The 16,413-nt window shown below is 36.2% G+C and overlaps 1 protein-coding gene across 2 annotated transcripts in view; it reads right to left on the reverse strand.

Moving 5' to 3' along the window:
* LOC149565706 (microbial collagenase) overlaps nt 1-16,413 on the reverse strand; it is a 111,539-nt gene that overhangs the window by 73,043 nt on the left and 22,083 nt on the right. The window contains exon 2 of one of the 2 annotated variants that reach the window (XM_089819203.1): nt 3,165-3,219. The exons of the other annotated variant lie outside the window; for it this stretch is intronic. Within the exon in view, the coding sequence (XP_089675329.1) occupies nt 3,165-3,219 (55 nt within the window). The remainder of the gene's footprint in view (nt 1-3,164; nt 3,220-16,413) is intronic. 2 annotated transcript variants of the gene reach the window in all.

Raw genomic sequence — 16,413 nt, forward strand, 5'->3', positions numbered from 1 at the left:
CTCATTGTTGAAAGGAAAGATAAAGTAATCTAACTTCTCAAGGTAGCCAAATCTAAGGAGAACGATTCACCGAAAGAAGATGAATACTCAATGGAAAGTAACAATCAAACTCTAGAAAGGTCACAAGTTAGGGTCACCAAGATGTTTAGAGGTGAAATCGAAGCACCTAATAAGATGTGTAAATAGATGACTTCTACTTTTCACTAACATTCAATACAAGAGAAAGAGGAGCTTCCTAACATAACTCTCAATATAACTCAACTTAGATTAGCAAAACCCAAGTAGAAAAAAAATGTCAATACTAAACCCGAATTATACTAAGGAAGTACGCAAGCAAGTCCTCTTTCATGCAATGTTAACTAACTTCAAAATGTGCAATGTGAATGTAAATTAAGATCTAGGTGCTATTTGTGTGCAATCAACATGATTAAAATATGGAAATAGGTCTATGCTAAGAGATAAATGGAAGGGTGGAAATCTAACCTTAAAATAGGCAAGGGAAAATGCTTTTCTATTCTGAAAACCACAGATCTGAAATTGTGCCTAAGATTTCAACTACAGATCTGTGATTAGAATGGAAAAAACCAAATATCCAAGTACAGGTCAACCAGAAGGAAGTCTACTAGTAGGCTCACAAAATGATAGACATATTCTTGGAGCATAGAAAGAAAGTTGATGTAATGTCCCCGTTTTTGGCCGGTCTATGTAGTTGATAGAGTTAGCTCATCATAGCGACCCTCGTGAGCTGACAGGATGTTTTGGGGTCTCAGTTGTGAACTTACTATTTTTAATAAGTCTATTTTGGGCAGTTGTTATTTTCGGCAACACAGTGGGTGGCTTGGCAGTTGGTTGTCACCTAAAGTTAATCAGATTAATAATTGCATGAGCTCTTATTTATTTATTAATCATTGAGTTGCATTTTTATAATAATGTTTATATTATTAATATAACGACTTTAAGAGATATTTCTATAAGGGTGTTGGAAAGCTTCTAGTGTTGAGTTCTTTTGGGCAACTTCTACAATTTCCAAAGTGGAGTTTTAAGGAAACTTTGGCAAACGAAAGCTTATAAATGAGAACTCATTTCATTGGAAAATGCATGCTTAAATATATATTTGTCTTTTGCGCCTTTGTGGCTTTTCTTGATTTCTGGTTTGTGAGCCCTTGCTATAGTTTAAGGGTCTTGTCTAAAAAATTCTTGGTGACTATCCTGAAGTATACAATTGGCCAACTTTCTCCTACTATATCTTTTTTATCTAGGGAGAAATATAATCTTTTAAATATATATTTTCTTTTGAATTTCTGACTAAGGGTTTTCTGAAGAGTTTACTGAGTATTGTTTTGAGCATTTCTAGCAATTTGTTGCTGTGATATAACATATTGCACATTTTCCTACTGTTTCATACTGTGTAACATCCGATTTCCCCGGGTCTAAATTAAGATCTAACATACTCAAAGAATATAGTTATTACTTCATTTATTAGAAAGACAGCTATATCATTCATGTTCATGTGAATAAGATTTACTGTTAAAAATTAGTTAGACAAAATTTCTTAAACTTAAAAACTTGAAATACCATGAAATTATTATAGAAATTGAAGACTACATACCTCAAAAAACTGAGATCAATATCAAACTAAGGATGCTTCATTGTAATCATTAGGGCATAGTTTACCATTGGAATCTTTTAGGGCTTCCAATATCACTGATTCAAATAGGGCTTCTAATACCACGGATTCAATTAGGGCTTCCGATACCACTGTATCATTTAGGGTTCCAATCATCTCTCAATCAATTAGGGCTTTAGATTCTTTTCCTTCCGATTACTTAATTGTAACAGTAACTCAAGATTAGAACATATACTTATATTCGATATTCATATAAATGAAAAACAATCCATAAAATCTCTCTTACATCTAGGTGAAATAATGAAATAACTCAATTAATCTTACCTTCTTGCATATTAATCATAAAAGTGATAATACCTACTTCCGAAAACCAATTGAATGTATGACTTATCTTTGTCTGATGCGCGTCCAGTAACTTGTGCAGAGATGAAACATTGTCAGGAGCTTAACCACCCAACCTCGAACCACAACTTGTCCCACACGATCTCTAACGAGAAAGGCCCTCCCTACCTGGAATAGACAGGGGTCATCTTGCCATCCACTGGACTTCCTGGTAATAAACTCACCATACGACTTGGCAACAGATCATAATAATAGGAATATGCTTGAGCTATTAATTAATTCATATTAAATGATAAATATTGAAATGTCATAACTGATACTGATTCATATTATTGATGATTCCTTTCTCACACCTCATCACCCATCTTCTCGGCTACACAGTCGAGTGAGTCCCAAGTATTCCGAATTCTCAGAGCAAACGGCTCTATCAATTATTCAAGAAGATTAAATACAACCATCATTTCACATTCTGTGTTTACATAAATTATATTCTTTAAAGATTTCAAAAATCGAATGCTTAATTACTTAATTTAATCACAACTGAATTCTCTTCCGCGTTCTTGCAGATTATCTCCACGTCTTCACCATTTCATGGCTAATCAATCAAGTTTTTAAAACAACTGCCATTTGAATTTATAAATGATGTATTCTCAAGGTTACTCGATTAATGATTTCTGACACACTTCAGAAAACCAGCAACTAGTATTATATATTAATCACTAACTACTATGCCTCACCGGCTATGGATGAATACTAAATCAGAAATGAGAAGAGATGGAACTTTTTTTAAATTTATTCACAGAATTGTTTTACACCACCTTCACCTATGATGGCATCGTTGCCTAGTGAATGCATTGGTGTTCTGATTTCTTGTTATCATCTTGTAAAAGAAAAATTATTTTAATTCTGAGCTAAATGGTTATACATAATTGGTAATCTTTTAGGGCAGAGTAAAACATTATTATGCAGACTTCATGAATTCAGTTCTATTAATTATCTTCTTGAATTCGTACCAGAATATATAGATATACAGCAGTGCTATGGTTCCTATGTATTATCGGCACAAAAGATAAACCATTGATGTTATGATTTGAAAAGAAATAAGGAAGAAATCCACAGATAATAATTGGTATTCTACATGTTTTACTACAGACAAGCCATATGGAAATAACACAAGGTATTTTCAGGGTCTTACGTGACACTTCTACTGCAGTTCGGCTTGCTCTGTTGCTGAGAAAAATACTTCCAATCTGAAACCCACGGCAAGAAATATCAAAGAGATTTGACACAGAAGAATAAGCAGTAATAGAAATCGATATCGTTCTCATTTGTCTTGAGAACCTCTAATAGCAAGGAGACAATATGGAAATAAGAAAAAGGAAAAAGATTGGGTTGTAATATGATATGAGACTCTATAAAAAGAAGAGCTTGACTTTACGACTTCTTGCAGTTACAAGAATCCACTCGAATTCCCAAGAAGTCTATACGAATTTAAAACATATATTCAATTGAACATGCCAAATAATAATCGGTTAAAAGCAAGAATAATAAAAAGAAAAGAATAGAATTGGAAGATTATAATTCAAAAATTATAATAATTCAATTATTATAATTCGAACATTATTATAATCTAATATTTATATTTACATGAGAACATCAATTTATTATTAAATTATAATGATGCCAAATCATTTTATATTATATGCACATGTTTAAATTATTATTAAAATTATATGATGAAAGATAAATTAAAATCCTTCGAGAGATGTTTTATATTTTAACTTAATTATTTTAATTAAATTAATTATTTATATAACTCATGCGGTTCCACAGATGTATCCTGTTTCAAATCGCTAAGTCCTCTACCCGTCTGCCCAGTGATGGTGATGCCCTGCCTAATTCTTTTCTGACAATGCTTCCACCCCTTCGACATGTTTCCTGCAAGGAATTTCTCCGTAATTAAATTATAAATTATTTAATCATAAATAATCATAACAGTTGACCTTCATCTTAATTCCATGAATTCGTGATTAACGATCAACTAACATGTCATCTTCACTTGAAATAATGACGACTAACTATCTTACCATTTCGCCAGATTATAACAGATTAAACTGCCAACTGACTTCATGCGAACCTCAACAACTATATTTCAAGCTAAGTCGAAAATTGGGATGTAACATACTATCTCTGGAGAATTGAATTGACTAGGGCTTACTGGTTTTTGAAGGAAGAATTTTGTGGAGTCTTTACAACTCCAAGACTACTGAATGGTGATTGAAATTGACTGTGCAAGCTGCCATTAATTTCTAGCTGGTGACATGCAACATACAAACTACTCCAGCAATCATCTCAAGGCTAAATAATTAAACCCAAGCACATTGCGATTGATTCTAGGTAATATCGCAAAGCAGTATGGAGTCGCGTTGAAGAATTGAAGGGACTGCGGCTAGACTGGTATCGCCTGGAACTCATTGTTGGGTGCTTTCAGATGATAGTTAGCTAGGGTTGGAGTCGAGCATGGTATATGGAATAACCGGCCAACTGCGACTTGCATTTAGGAATAAATCAACTTGTGACAGTCCATGTTGGGAGTCGGCTTGAAATTTGCAGCTGGTGTTTGACTTTTGGGAGCCATCATGGACAATTCGAAGACAATTTGAAGTCACAACTTGTCTAATTGAAGTGCAATCCAGGTGCAATTAAAAAATTGTAATTCAATTTTTAGTTTTTTCATAATAAAGTGTTATGAGAATCTATCCAGTCATAATCTGATTTACAATTTATGATTCCAACAACTTCTTGAAATTATTGATACATATCTACAAGGCAAAAATACAAAATAAAATTAGAAAACATTTTAATATTGCAAAACAACAAATTGTGCATCAATATTCGAATTGGGAACCAGTTCGGTTCTTTACAGTTGACCCAAAAATTTTCAATAGCTTGCAATTGATACTTTCTAGATCCGAATTCGCAATTTCGATACCCTACTCCTACATACAAGAAAAATTGGTTTTGGTTTGTTTGATAAGTGCTTGCCTTGGTCAAGCCTTAGATTGAGGAATCAACCTTGAAATTAAAATGTTGATAATGATAAAGGAAATGCTAGCATGAAGTAGGAGTGAGTTTAACAATGACAAATACAATTACCTTTGTAGATGCAATTGAATTTGATATGAAATCAAGTATGCAAATGCAATAGCCTTGAACCAAAGAAACCACAAGGAAACCCATGGAAGTGAAAACCTCATGAATGGAAATGTTTGCAACATGCCTTGATGAAGAATGGAAGTCCTTGAATGGATGAACAAAAGATCTCCTCCTTAGAAGCCAAATTCCACTACCACCTTGAAGGAAGAAGCTTGATGCAAGAAGGAAAAGATAGATCTTGGAAAATGCTTGATGTAGATGGTTTAAATGCTTAATTAAAGTTTTCTTGTGCTTGATCACATACATGTATGATAGCTTGATGGATGAAAATGAAATGTCCAAGCCTCCTCATATACTAGTTTTGGGATCGAAAACAAAGTAGGACGACTCGGGAGAAAAATTAAACAATTTAAATTTTAAACACTTGAGCCTCATCAAGCCCCGAGACCTAAAAATCCCTCTAGGTATAGGTTAACCTAGTCGAATTATACCAGAGGGTATTCTCAAGAGAGGGGACCCTGAGGTCTGTGAGTATAAGTAGAAGGATTTGGGAAATGTGGGAACCATCGGAAGATATGACCAAAAAGGTGATAAAATAGAAACTAAAGGGACATTCATAGAAATGAGAGATGACCTAGAAATTTGAGCAAGATTGGAACGAGAGATCAAAACCACACTAAGGAGGGCTAAAAGGTCTCCAAATGAAGAATTTGCATTTTCAGATGGTACAATAACAACATAAGCAACTAGCACAATGGCAGGTTGATCGAGGAACAAAAAGACAATCCCACTACAAATCTGATGATATTGTTGGTTGTTGTCAGGGGGAAACTAGTTGTGGTAGAAATGGAAATAATGCAACGAAGACTAACAAACACCATCTTGAATGGAGGATACGACGTAAATGAATTGTTGGAGGAGGCATGGTAAGCTCTCGACAAGCCAACACTCTTGTTATCAACATTCTATTTGGTGGGTTTCGACCAACGTGACATCAAACCAATTAGAACACTCATGCCCTAGAAAGTAATAATCAGTACCCAACAATATTCTTGGACTTCGTAGTCATTTGATTAGAGAAGAAAGCATACAACGCTCTCCTTGAAAAGGGTTGGTTGATCACAATCAAGGTGAACCACACCTAGAAATAAAACACTTTATCAAGAGCAATGAATGTATGTCATCAACTTGCAGAACCAAGCAGTCAGTCAATAGTTGACATTGGACTTAGCGTCTAAGAGAAAAGAATTTGAAATGGAAGGGGATGGAACCTAATGATGAGGGAATACTAGAACTTGGGAATTTCTCAGAGGATGAAACAAGTTCCTTTAATGGGTTGTTTCATTGGAAAATAAAGGACTATGAAGTCTTCCACCCAAGATGTAACATGTTAGGAATTGAAGAAATTGGCATAGATAGTAGCACTTTTCCTCCTAAGTACGAAGAGTGCAAAGAAGGTGTGGTGAGATTGGATGACACACTGGCCCATTAGTTCAACAAAAATAAACTAGTCAAGTACAAAGAACGAAAGGAGATAAAAAGGAAGAGGGAAGACAAAGGTGGCAACAAAAGTAAAAAGAACAAAAGTACCCAAACCGTAAGTAAGAAAAGCAAAGAATCTAAGGTAAAGTTAAATTTGAACATATGAAAGTTAAGAAATTAAAATTTCAAAAATAATAAATGGTAAAAAGCATTTTTTGAAAGAATAAGGACAACAAGAAAGGAAGTCACACATGAAAAAGAAGAAAAAGACGAAAAATTAAAAATAAAAACTCCACATAATAAAGGGTTGAGAGTTATTAAGGGGTATGAATTCAATTGTATTGATAATTGGCAGAGATAAATTACAAAAGAAGAACAAGAAACCAGCAAAAATGTAGGACTTTTTGCCAACTGGAGGATTGCACTAATCACCACTATAGGGAGACAGGCAACTATTACTGTATGAAAAAGATTTTCTATAATACTACCATATAGGCATTACTATCATATTCAAGCTACTTTTACCATACGGAGTTCATTCATGCTACCATCGTACAAGAATCGTGGTTATACTGCCATTGTATAGGCTTCAATCTTCAAGCCACCATATGGATTTCGCCAATTCTACTTGACACTATACAGTATTCACAAGTTGTCACCTCTGTGCAATCTTACCACCATCATGCGACATCACTATTGCTTTGCCTTTGTATGGCCTAAGCTCCATCTTGTCGCTGCTATATGAAACATATGTTTCCTTGTAAGCGCACGAAACACTCAATTGCATACCATCATATAGAGCATCTCCCTTTTAGCCACCATACAGTCACCTTCCATATTTGTCATTGCAAGGTCATAGTTAGCTATCACTATGTGGTATCAAGAATCTACTAGCACTATACGGTCTCAAGTTGAGACCATACGGAATGTAGTTGCGGTATGTGTGAGAACCGGTCAATACTTGTGCGAGCATCACCATGTTATTTCCACCATACAGTATCTAATATTGTGTCTATCATATAAATTACAAAAGTTAGTTTTCATAGCATACAAAAGTTTGTGCCATTCCTCGCTACCATACAGGACAGTATACATCTTGCCTACTTTGTTTGAACCTTGGTTCCACCATACAGACAAGTTCTTGCTGCCCTACAAGTGCGAAGAATTTCAAGCTCTACTACTACCATACAACACCAAGTTCATAGCTGTACAAAGGAGTCCATCTAATCTACTACCAAATTGTCTCTGTATCACCATTGTATAAAACATGGGAATTGCAATAACTATGCGAAGGTGAGAACTTAGAAGGTATAACAAGTTTAAATTCAATTAGAGAAAGATAACCAAAATTCAATGCAATTCAAGAAACAAACAGTGATTGATAGTTTCGGAGATCCGAAAAAATAAGAAACCATTATATCACTAAACAAAAGGAAAAGAAACAAAAAATGGCAACAAGCAATAGCTCAAAATTAAAAATCTCAAGGCCGCAAACATAGAATGATGAGAAGAATAGAATTGATGGCCTAACCTAGAGAGGGCTAAGCACCATTGAATGACACACCTAGTGGAACAAAACTAATGAAATGAAGAAATTTTTTTAGGCAATACAGATGTCGATATTCAATATCAAAGGATTTGAACATGTATTGAGGGCAATGGTAACATGTTATGACCACCATTCCCTATTTTGGGCAGTGATCCATTACTATATCCTTTCAAACATCTAAGTTTACCAAAGTGTTTGGATGTCGTGTAAAGGAGCAACGGTGCCAAAAAAATTGCCCAAGAAGATAATCGTTCAACAAATGAAACACATGTTGGACTTATTGTTAAGAAATGACCTATTAAAAAAGGATTTGAGCAACATGGGGAATAAAGTAGAAATCAAGGCACAAAACAGATGTTCCTCTCTATAGCCTTCTAGAAGTACATTCTCGACATGATCAAAAGTCGCCTTACAAGTGCTAGTCATGTATTAGACATAGCAATATGGCAAATTAATCTTATGGCAAGGATAAGCACACGCAAGACATATAATTGGGCAACAATTTTAATTGATAGGATCGAAGAGTTCCTTCTATTGGAACATAGAGCATTTTACATGTCACATCATGTCATTGGCCTCTACTTGGATGTAGTATGGGTGTAGGTGTCTGCTAAGGAATGGGGAGATTATAGGCCACTGAGTCACGTGGAGCACTTTATGTCGATTATCTTCTACTGGGCATACTAACAAGAGCAGATCAATACACAAGAAAGCAACTATGCCACGAGGTGTGCCAACAAGAGGAGTCATCTGATAGTGGCAAAACCATGCTAAGAGGTGTACCAATAGGAGTCATCTAATAGCGGTAGTAGGGATGAAACAAATTCCATTGAAATGTCTTCGTCAAGTGAAAGTGCAGCTGAAGTAACACAGGAAACAACAGGTGAAGGAGGTAATAGAGGAGCATGAGGATATTAGTAATACCATTCCTGCCACATCAATTCTGGTGTTGTAGTCAGCTACATTCTTTGTGCAAACACCAATACCACTAGTCTTGGCACTTAATAAGGGTGCATGTTCACAAGCGACAACACAAGGGCTCCACAACCATTGGTTGTACTACCATGTGGCAAGGAAATAAATGCACCACGAGAGGGGCAACTACCAACTGAGAGTGAGGCAGTGCCAACATAACACCAAAGGAGACATTTACACTACTATAAATAATTGGTTGCATGTATTAGGGGTACCAATAGAGGTAGTATTTTTGAAGTCTCAAAGACTCGAACAAGTAGTTTCAAGCATGGTAGCAGAAAGAGACGAAGGGCAATCAAGGGGAAGTGCAACACACCGAGGCACACTAGGTGGATGCAGTTGTAAAAACCCTTAGCCGGCTAGAACTAAATATTGTAAATGAGAACAATCTTGGTTTTTTTTGTTTTCTTGTTTTTCTGATTTTATTTTGATATTTTGTGGGACATATATAAATGTTGGCACAACCGAAAGAAGCATAGAAAAATAAACACTTCAATCCACTTCTTATTCAAAGAGGCATATACAATGCATAATGAGTTTATAACAAATCAACTTGAATGTATTAAGAAACTGGTTTATAACTGTTGAACTTTGGCCAGCTCTCAATGTGATCTGCCACGTGCCAACTCAATAACAATGTGCAGGCCGCAGCTAATGGTTGGTTACCCCACATGAATACATTCACCTTCACCAATTTCAACACAAAACCCCCAAGGACTCAATCTCACAATTCTAGAACGATGGATGTGGCTCCATATGCTAACAGCAAGTAGAATGAAAATGTCGTCCAGCTCCAACACAGATTGCACAAGTTGATCGCAAGATTAACTCAAAATGCCATACTTGCGATTTGTTATTACTCCTCCCAAATGCCAAACCTGCGACTTGTCTAGCTAGTGTTTGGGCATCCAAATTGTTGTCAAACCTAGACGCTGCTCTAGAATATCAAACCACAACCAATAGAAGGTTGTGCTCTCACACATTAGGTAGTAAATCGCAGGTCTTGTAATTACTGTCATCCAGCCCTTTGGGAAATGAATCTAGCTCAGAATTCGCCTAAGAGCAATTATTATATGGAACACTGCCACTCGTTGTCAATTGGCAATCATCAATATCCCTATCAAATCTCAATTCGATAGCTGAAGCTTGTAATCTGAATACAGTCAACTCTAGTATTTCAATCTTCATAGCCACAGTGAATACAATTGGAGAATTCCGAAAATTGTTTACCTCAGTGCAGCTGTCAATGATGAATCTCAGAATTACAATGCCAATCTCCCAGAAACTGAAAATGACAGATAGAAGATTTGACCAATGAAACCACTATACTTCAGCAATGATTCGAAAATCAAAAACTTAGACCCTAATACTTTAGCAAGGCTCACAATTCAGAACTTAGGAAAAAGCCACAATGGCAATTAAATCAAATATATATTCAAGCGTCCCTTTCCCAAAGAAATGAGCTCTCATTTATAATCTTTCGTTGGCCAAAGTTTCCTTAAAACTCCACTTCAGAAATTGCGGAAGTTTCCCAAAAGAACTCAACACTACAAACTTTCCAACTCTCTTTTTAAGAAATATCTCTTAAAGTCATTATTATAATAATATAAACATTATTATAATAATGCAACTCAATGATTAATAAATAAATAAGAGCTCATGCAATTTATTACTTTATTAACTGCAGGTGACGACCAACTATTGAAGCCACCCACTACACTGTTGAAAATAGACTTACTAAAAATAGTAAGTCCACAACTAAGACCCCCAAAACACCCTACCAGCTCACAAGGGTCGCTATAATGAGCTAACTCCATCAATTGCGTAGACCTGCCAAAATCGGGGACATTACAGTAGTGGAACTTCTTACAACCCTAGCGTCACCACTGAGGGAGAAACCAGCACGAGAATGGCAAGATGTAGTGCTATGTCTTGACAAACCGAACCTTCCTGTCCACACACTTCAGAGACATGGTCAACAATTAGAGAAAATGGTCCTCTTCATGTCCCAAGTAAGGAAAGCTACCAAGGATTTGGATATTGGTTAGGACCCCTTGGTTGATCATGCAACAAAGAAGCTCTTGAGATTCATGCTAGGGGAATGACATTAAAAATTTGCTAGATGTTTTACAATGAAAGAATGGCCACAAGTAAAGATAGAAGAGATGGTGGTCGCTTGGTGACCTCTAAACCCCCAAGTCGGTGGTCGTCATGATAGATCACTTCATGCACTTCATGGTATGGAGACTTGCTTCAGAGAGCTACTGCTATGCCACAACCATATCATTGTAGCATTAGATGAGGTGAAAATGGCCAAGAAGCCCACCCAGCAAATTAAACAAGAAAGTAAGGCATATTTTGACCTTGCCAAGAAGAGTCGGGCACAGCTAGCACGGGATGACTAATCTAGGGAGCACAATAGCCCAACTTCATGAACAAATAGCATAGAGGGACATACAGTTAGCAAGGAAAGAAACAATGTAAAGAACCTCAACTGGTTCCAACTCCAACAACATCAAATTACTTCACTTTTTGGATGTTTGACATTTTGTCAAACAATGTCAAACACTTTGCAAGAAACCTCTATCTTGTTGTCCTTTGACTTCACTTACTTTTTCTTGCTTGTAATGGTTTCAAAATTAGTTTAGACGCTTGTAGAAGGTTATTAGATATCTAAGAAACAAAATTGAAGCACAAATGCAATCTTTTTTTACCATTCCTATGCATACATATGATCTCAACTTGTAAAATATGCATCTACAGCCAGTAGACATTTCTACAAACACTTGGTATGCTTACTAATGACTGAAAGACATAACTACAACTTGGCATTTCATCAAATAGTTGCAGTGCAACCTTAAAACTTGTTATTTCAATACCAAGAACAGATAATAATGCCAATATGAAGCTATTGATTTGCAATTATAAACTTGCAAATTACTACTACAACCCTCATGAAATTTGCAATTAAATGAAGAACCTGTAGGTGACTGTTGTAGATGTCAAATTGCAGCAGATATGAGGATAACTTCATCCAACCCACAGCTGAAACAGGCCTGCAGCTAGCCAACAATTGTGTCACCCAAGCAAACACCAAATGCCACCAAATATGGCTGAACACGGCCTAACAGAAAAGTGTGCCACCTCTGAACCTCACAGCAATAGCGCGGATAAATCACAACAGCAGAATGCCAATAACAAGCCCAATTTGCTGCTCAGAATGAAGTATATCGTAGGAACAACCAATGCCAAAAACAGACGTAACGGACGCCAATTTCGCAGCCCATGTTCACCCTCTAAAACATAGTGATCATAGACTAGAAGGTAGAAAACATAGACATCCAATCTAAAACCAAAATACCAATTAAATTTGCTATACAACAGCAGCAAATTGATGCTCTGATCAAGAGGAATCAGTCCTCTCAATTCTCCAACTCCAAACCATTAGGAAACTTAACAAGTAATAAAAAAGCCATAGACAAGAATGACTTCATTTTCTCCATCAAGTCTCTTTTATAATGCAACTTGGCATCTTCCTCACACCACTCATTAAAGAGACTTAATCAATACACCTTTCAATTATAAGTTCTCGTTTAATAATTTAATAATAATTTGGCCACTAAAATAATAATAACTCTCAAAATACTTACCCTTTTAATATTCCGTTTGAAACATGAGTCACAACTATTATTTTCCCATGTGGCCAAATGCACTTTCCTAAAATAGAAATGGTCCCTCTCAATCATCACCAAACTTGACATAAATAGCAGGTGCATGAAACTGAGCCCAAACATAGTCCAAATTGAGTCAAACGAAGACTAAACTGAAACATATTGAATTGTGAGGAAGACAAGACCCTCCCAAAGCCAAGCATTTGCCTCAAAAGACCCTCTATCCACAATAATTAGCCTACAAGGATCACAATAATAGGCTAATCCCTCAAACTCTGATGCTGGCGAAAATGGGGACATTACAAATAGAACCAGCAACTCTTCAGGACGAGATGAAGGGAAAAGACATCGAGCTTGAAAAAGTTAAGACGCAATCGATGGAGGCAGCTAATATGGTCCACACAGCAAGAGAGCTAGAGATGGACGCCATGCAATGCCTCCATCGCCTGCAATAGCAATCCAATCCCTCATCCTCTCCAATTTCAGGGACATATCCTTGCCCCTCTTCATAGTTATCTTTTTGTACAATTTGCCCCATTTTGGTTTTTACCATCTAGAAGACAACATTTTTTGCGGGGGGATGATATAGGCAGCAAATCTGCCATAACTAATTAAATGATACATTTATTAGTTAACTAGTACTTGGTGATGTAATGAAACACTTATTCTGAGAGGTTGCAAGTTGTTAGCGATTACGAACCTTAACCAACCATCAAGCACTATTTGTATCTGGCTCCGAACAAATCATGGTTTCTTGATTGTATAGACTTGTTGTGAGGTTCTCACACCATCACCCCAAAACAATTGGGGACCCCCCTTTTTTTTGGACAGCCTTAGCAATTTTTTTTGACCTTGTCCAAAAAACTTCGATTTAGAAAATTTTAAGCCTTGCACACCTTCCAACCAGTGGGGAGAATGTTAGATCTATTTTCACCCAATTTCAACTTGATTTTCCAGAACAACCAATTTCATCTTTAGGCCAAACAAAATTTTAAGAGACAACATTTGGTAGGATAAAACTGTAAATTTGTACTTAGACGATTTCTTTTGAAAATCTGGATATAACTCTATAAATTTGAATAATTTTTAAAAGGGAAATTTTGTTAGACTTGAGTTTTGGAAAATCTTAAATTTTTCTTTGGTGAAAAAATTAATTTTGTGGAGATGAAGTCAAAATTGCAAAATCAATTTTAGGCTCTCGAAGTGATTTTATTTTTGTCAAAAAAAAAAAATTGTGGCATAGCAAAACCTGATTTGGAGGGAAATTGCAAAAGTTGGCTTTAATGGATTAAAATTGCCTTAAAAACTTTTTTGCCTTTAATGAAATTGGTAATTTAATATTGAAAAATGGCTTTTGGTTAGCCAAAATCCGATTTTAATGATGTATTAATTATTAAATCCTCATTAAATGGAAGTATTTAACACCCCCAAGGCATTATTTAATTTCTTTTTGCAATTTGGAACTAATTGGCAATTTAAAAAAGCAATTTTCATTTTGGCAAAGTTAATTTTGTGCTTAGCATTTAATTGGCAGCCATATCTTGTGCACTAATTAATTTATTTTTCCTCCCAGGATCCCAATTGGCTAGCTTGGGAGGATGAACAAATTGGGTATAAGAGGAAACTCTTTTCTCTCATTTCTTCACTTCTCACTCTTCCTCCTCAAGGTGTTGCAGATTTTTGGCAAGAGCAGTCTTCTCTTGTTTTGGGCGAATTTTTTCTTGGAGCAACTCTCCATTGATGGGCGATTTTTCTTGCAAGTGCAGATTTCTCCTTTATAAGCGATTTTCCTACGGCAGATTGGCTCTTTCTTTTGGGTGATTTTGTTCGAAGGCAAATTTTCATGGTGTTAGGCAATTTTTTTGCAAATTCTGATTTTTGTTAAAGAAGCTGTGATTTCTGCTCTAAATTGGGCGATTTTATTTGGGAAATTATTGAGATCAAAGGTCTGAATTTTTGTGGACAATTGGTGGACAGTTTCAAGTGTTTAAATTTCTGATTTGCAAGAGGGTTTGAAATTCTCAAGGTCTGATCCTAAAATTCAAAAAAGTCAAGATCCGGCTATTGGTAGAGGTGACTTTTAATCATTTAGAGTTGAAAGGGGTCCTTAAGCTGACTTCCTTCTTTCGTTCTAGTCTAAGGATTGCCTCCCTTGGTTCTGCTAGTCTAATTGTCCACCACTTTACCATCCCATAATAGGGCGACGAGATGGAGGATGTTAGTACAAGCAAGAATCCTAAAGCGACAAACACTAAGAAAGACAAAGAGGATATAATGCCCAAAACACCTTTCTTCTCAAAAATGAAGCGAATAACCGACACCAATATCGATACAATAGACATGATACGGGTAAAGGACAGACTAAAGGAAGGACAATTCTCCTTGGCAAAGAAGATATAGAAGGTGGTTGCAAAGCACAGCCCAAGCATCGACACTTCCATTTCAACTATGATGAGCGACATCAGGATGGTGCTTGATTTTGAAGATATCAGAGAAGAGGATATCAATGAGACAAGACTCGGATCGAGATTGGATGAGTTAGGAAGGGTCGCCATCAAGAAGAAACGTTTGAACACCCTTTCCTCCCTAAATGCTTTCATTGGATTCGCAAAGAAATATGAGAAAGATCATGAGAAGACACTACAAGCAGCAAGCAGCATGGTGAAATCAGCTTAAATCAAGATGAAGCACACACCTTGTCCTCCTATAGAGGAAATCGATGAAAGGCTAGCTAGGTTCATTTCCTTAGCTAAAAGAATGAAAGAAAAAGGGAGGGTCATATTAGAAGATCATTTAATGTAAGCCCAAGTGGCAATTTCTCTTTCTTCTAGAATAGGACAAGTGTCTATTTCTGATTGGCCGCCATTTTGGTGCCTTCTCACTAGTTGCCACTTTTACACTTTTTTCATTGATCCATTGACGAGGTAGCATCTTCTCATTGGCCGATGGGGTGGCAACCCTAATTAGGGTTTCTAGGATTCAATCTGGATCGTCGGTTTTGCTTTTGATCTCTACCGTCGGTTGTAATTTTGGCATCTATAAAAGGCCATTTGCTCTCATTTGTAAGGGTCAAAGAAAATTGTTGCATAAGATAATGCCAAAATCGCTTTCTTTCTCATGGTTGTGACTTGCATGGTGATTAAGAGCCTTTGGTATTATTACATGGTTTCTACTTCCAAATAGTTAAGAGTAACATTTGTGGGAGAGTTATGTTGGAGGATTGTTGCCAAGATAATATCAAAATTGTTCTCTATTCATTGTTGTGGCTTGCATGGTGGATATACATGATCATTTTGGTGTATTGCATGGTTCTTCTCATCTCTCAAATTAAAGTAGGATTTCATTTCATGTTGTTAGAGTAGAAGTAGATGGCTAATTGTATGGTGATGTTAGTGAATGTTTGATAGGGATCTACAACTAGGCCACTAGCATCTTAGCTGCTAGTTAGGGAGCCTTGTATGGTAAACCAGATTCTCTTTTCCTTTGAATCATTGCATCTATGGAGGTGGAGTCACTGGCAAGCTTTCATTAGATTCAATCCATCCATTTGCTAATCTTTCCATTCAAAGGAGTAGGAATAGAATACCGAGTAGTTGAGTAGTCGAACTTCA

Source organism: Cupressus sempervirens, chromosome 3, assembly GCF_028749045.1.
Source record: "Cupressus sempervirens isolate cs-2001-9-10 chromosome 3, ASM2874904v1, whole genome shotgun sequence".
Lineage (NCBI taxonomy): Eukaryota > Viridiplantae > Streptophyta > Pinopsida > Cupressales > Cupressaceae > Cupressus > Cupressus sempervirens.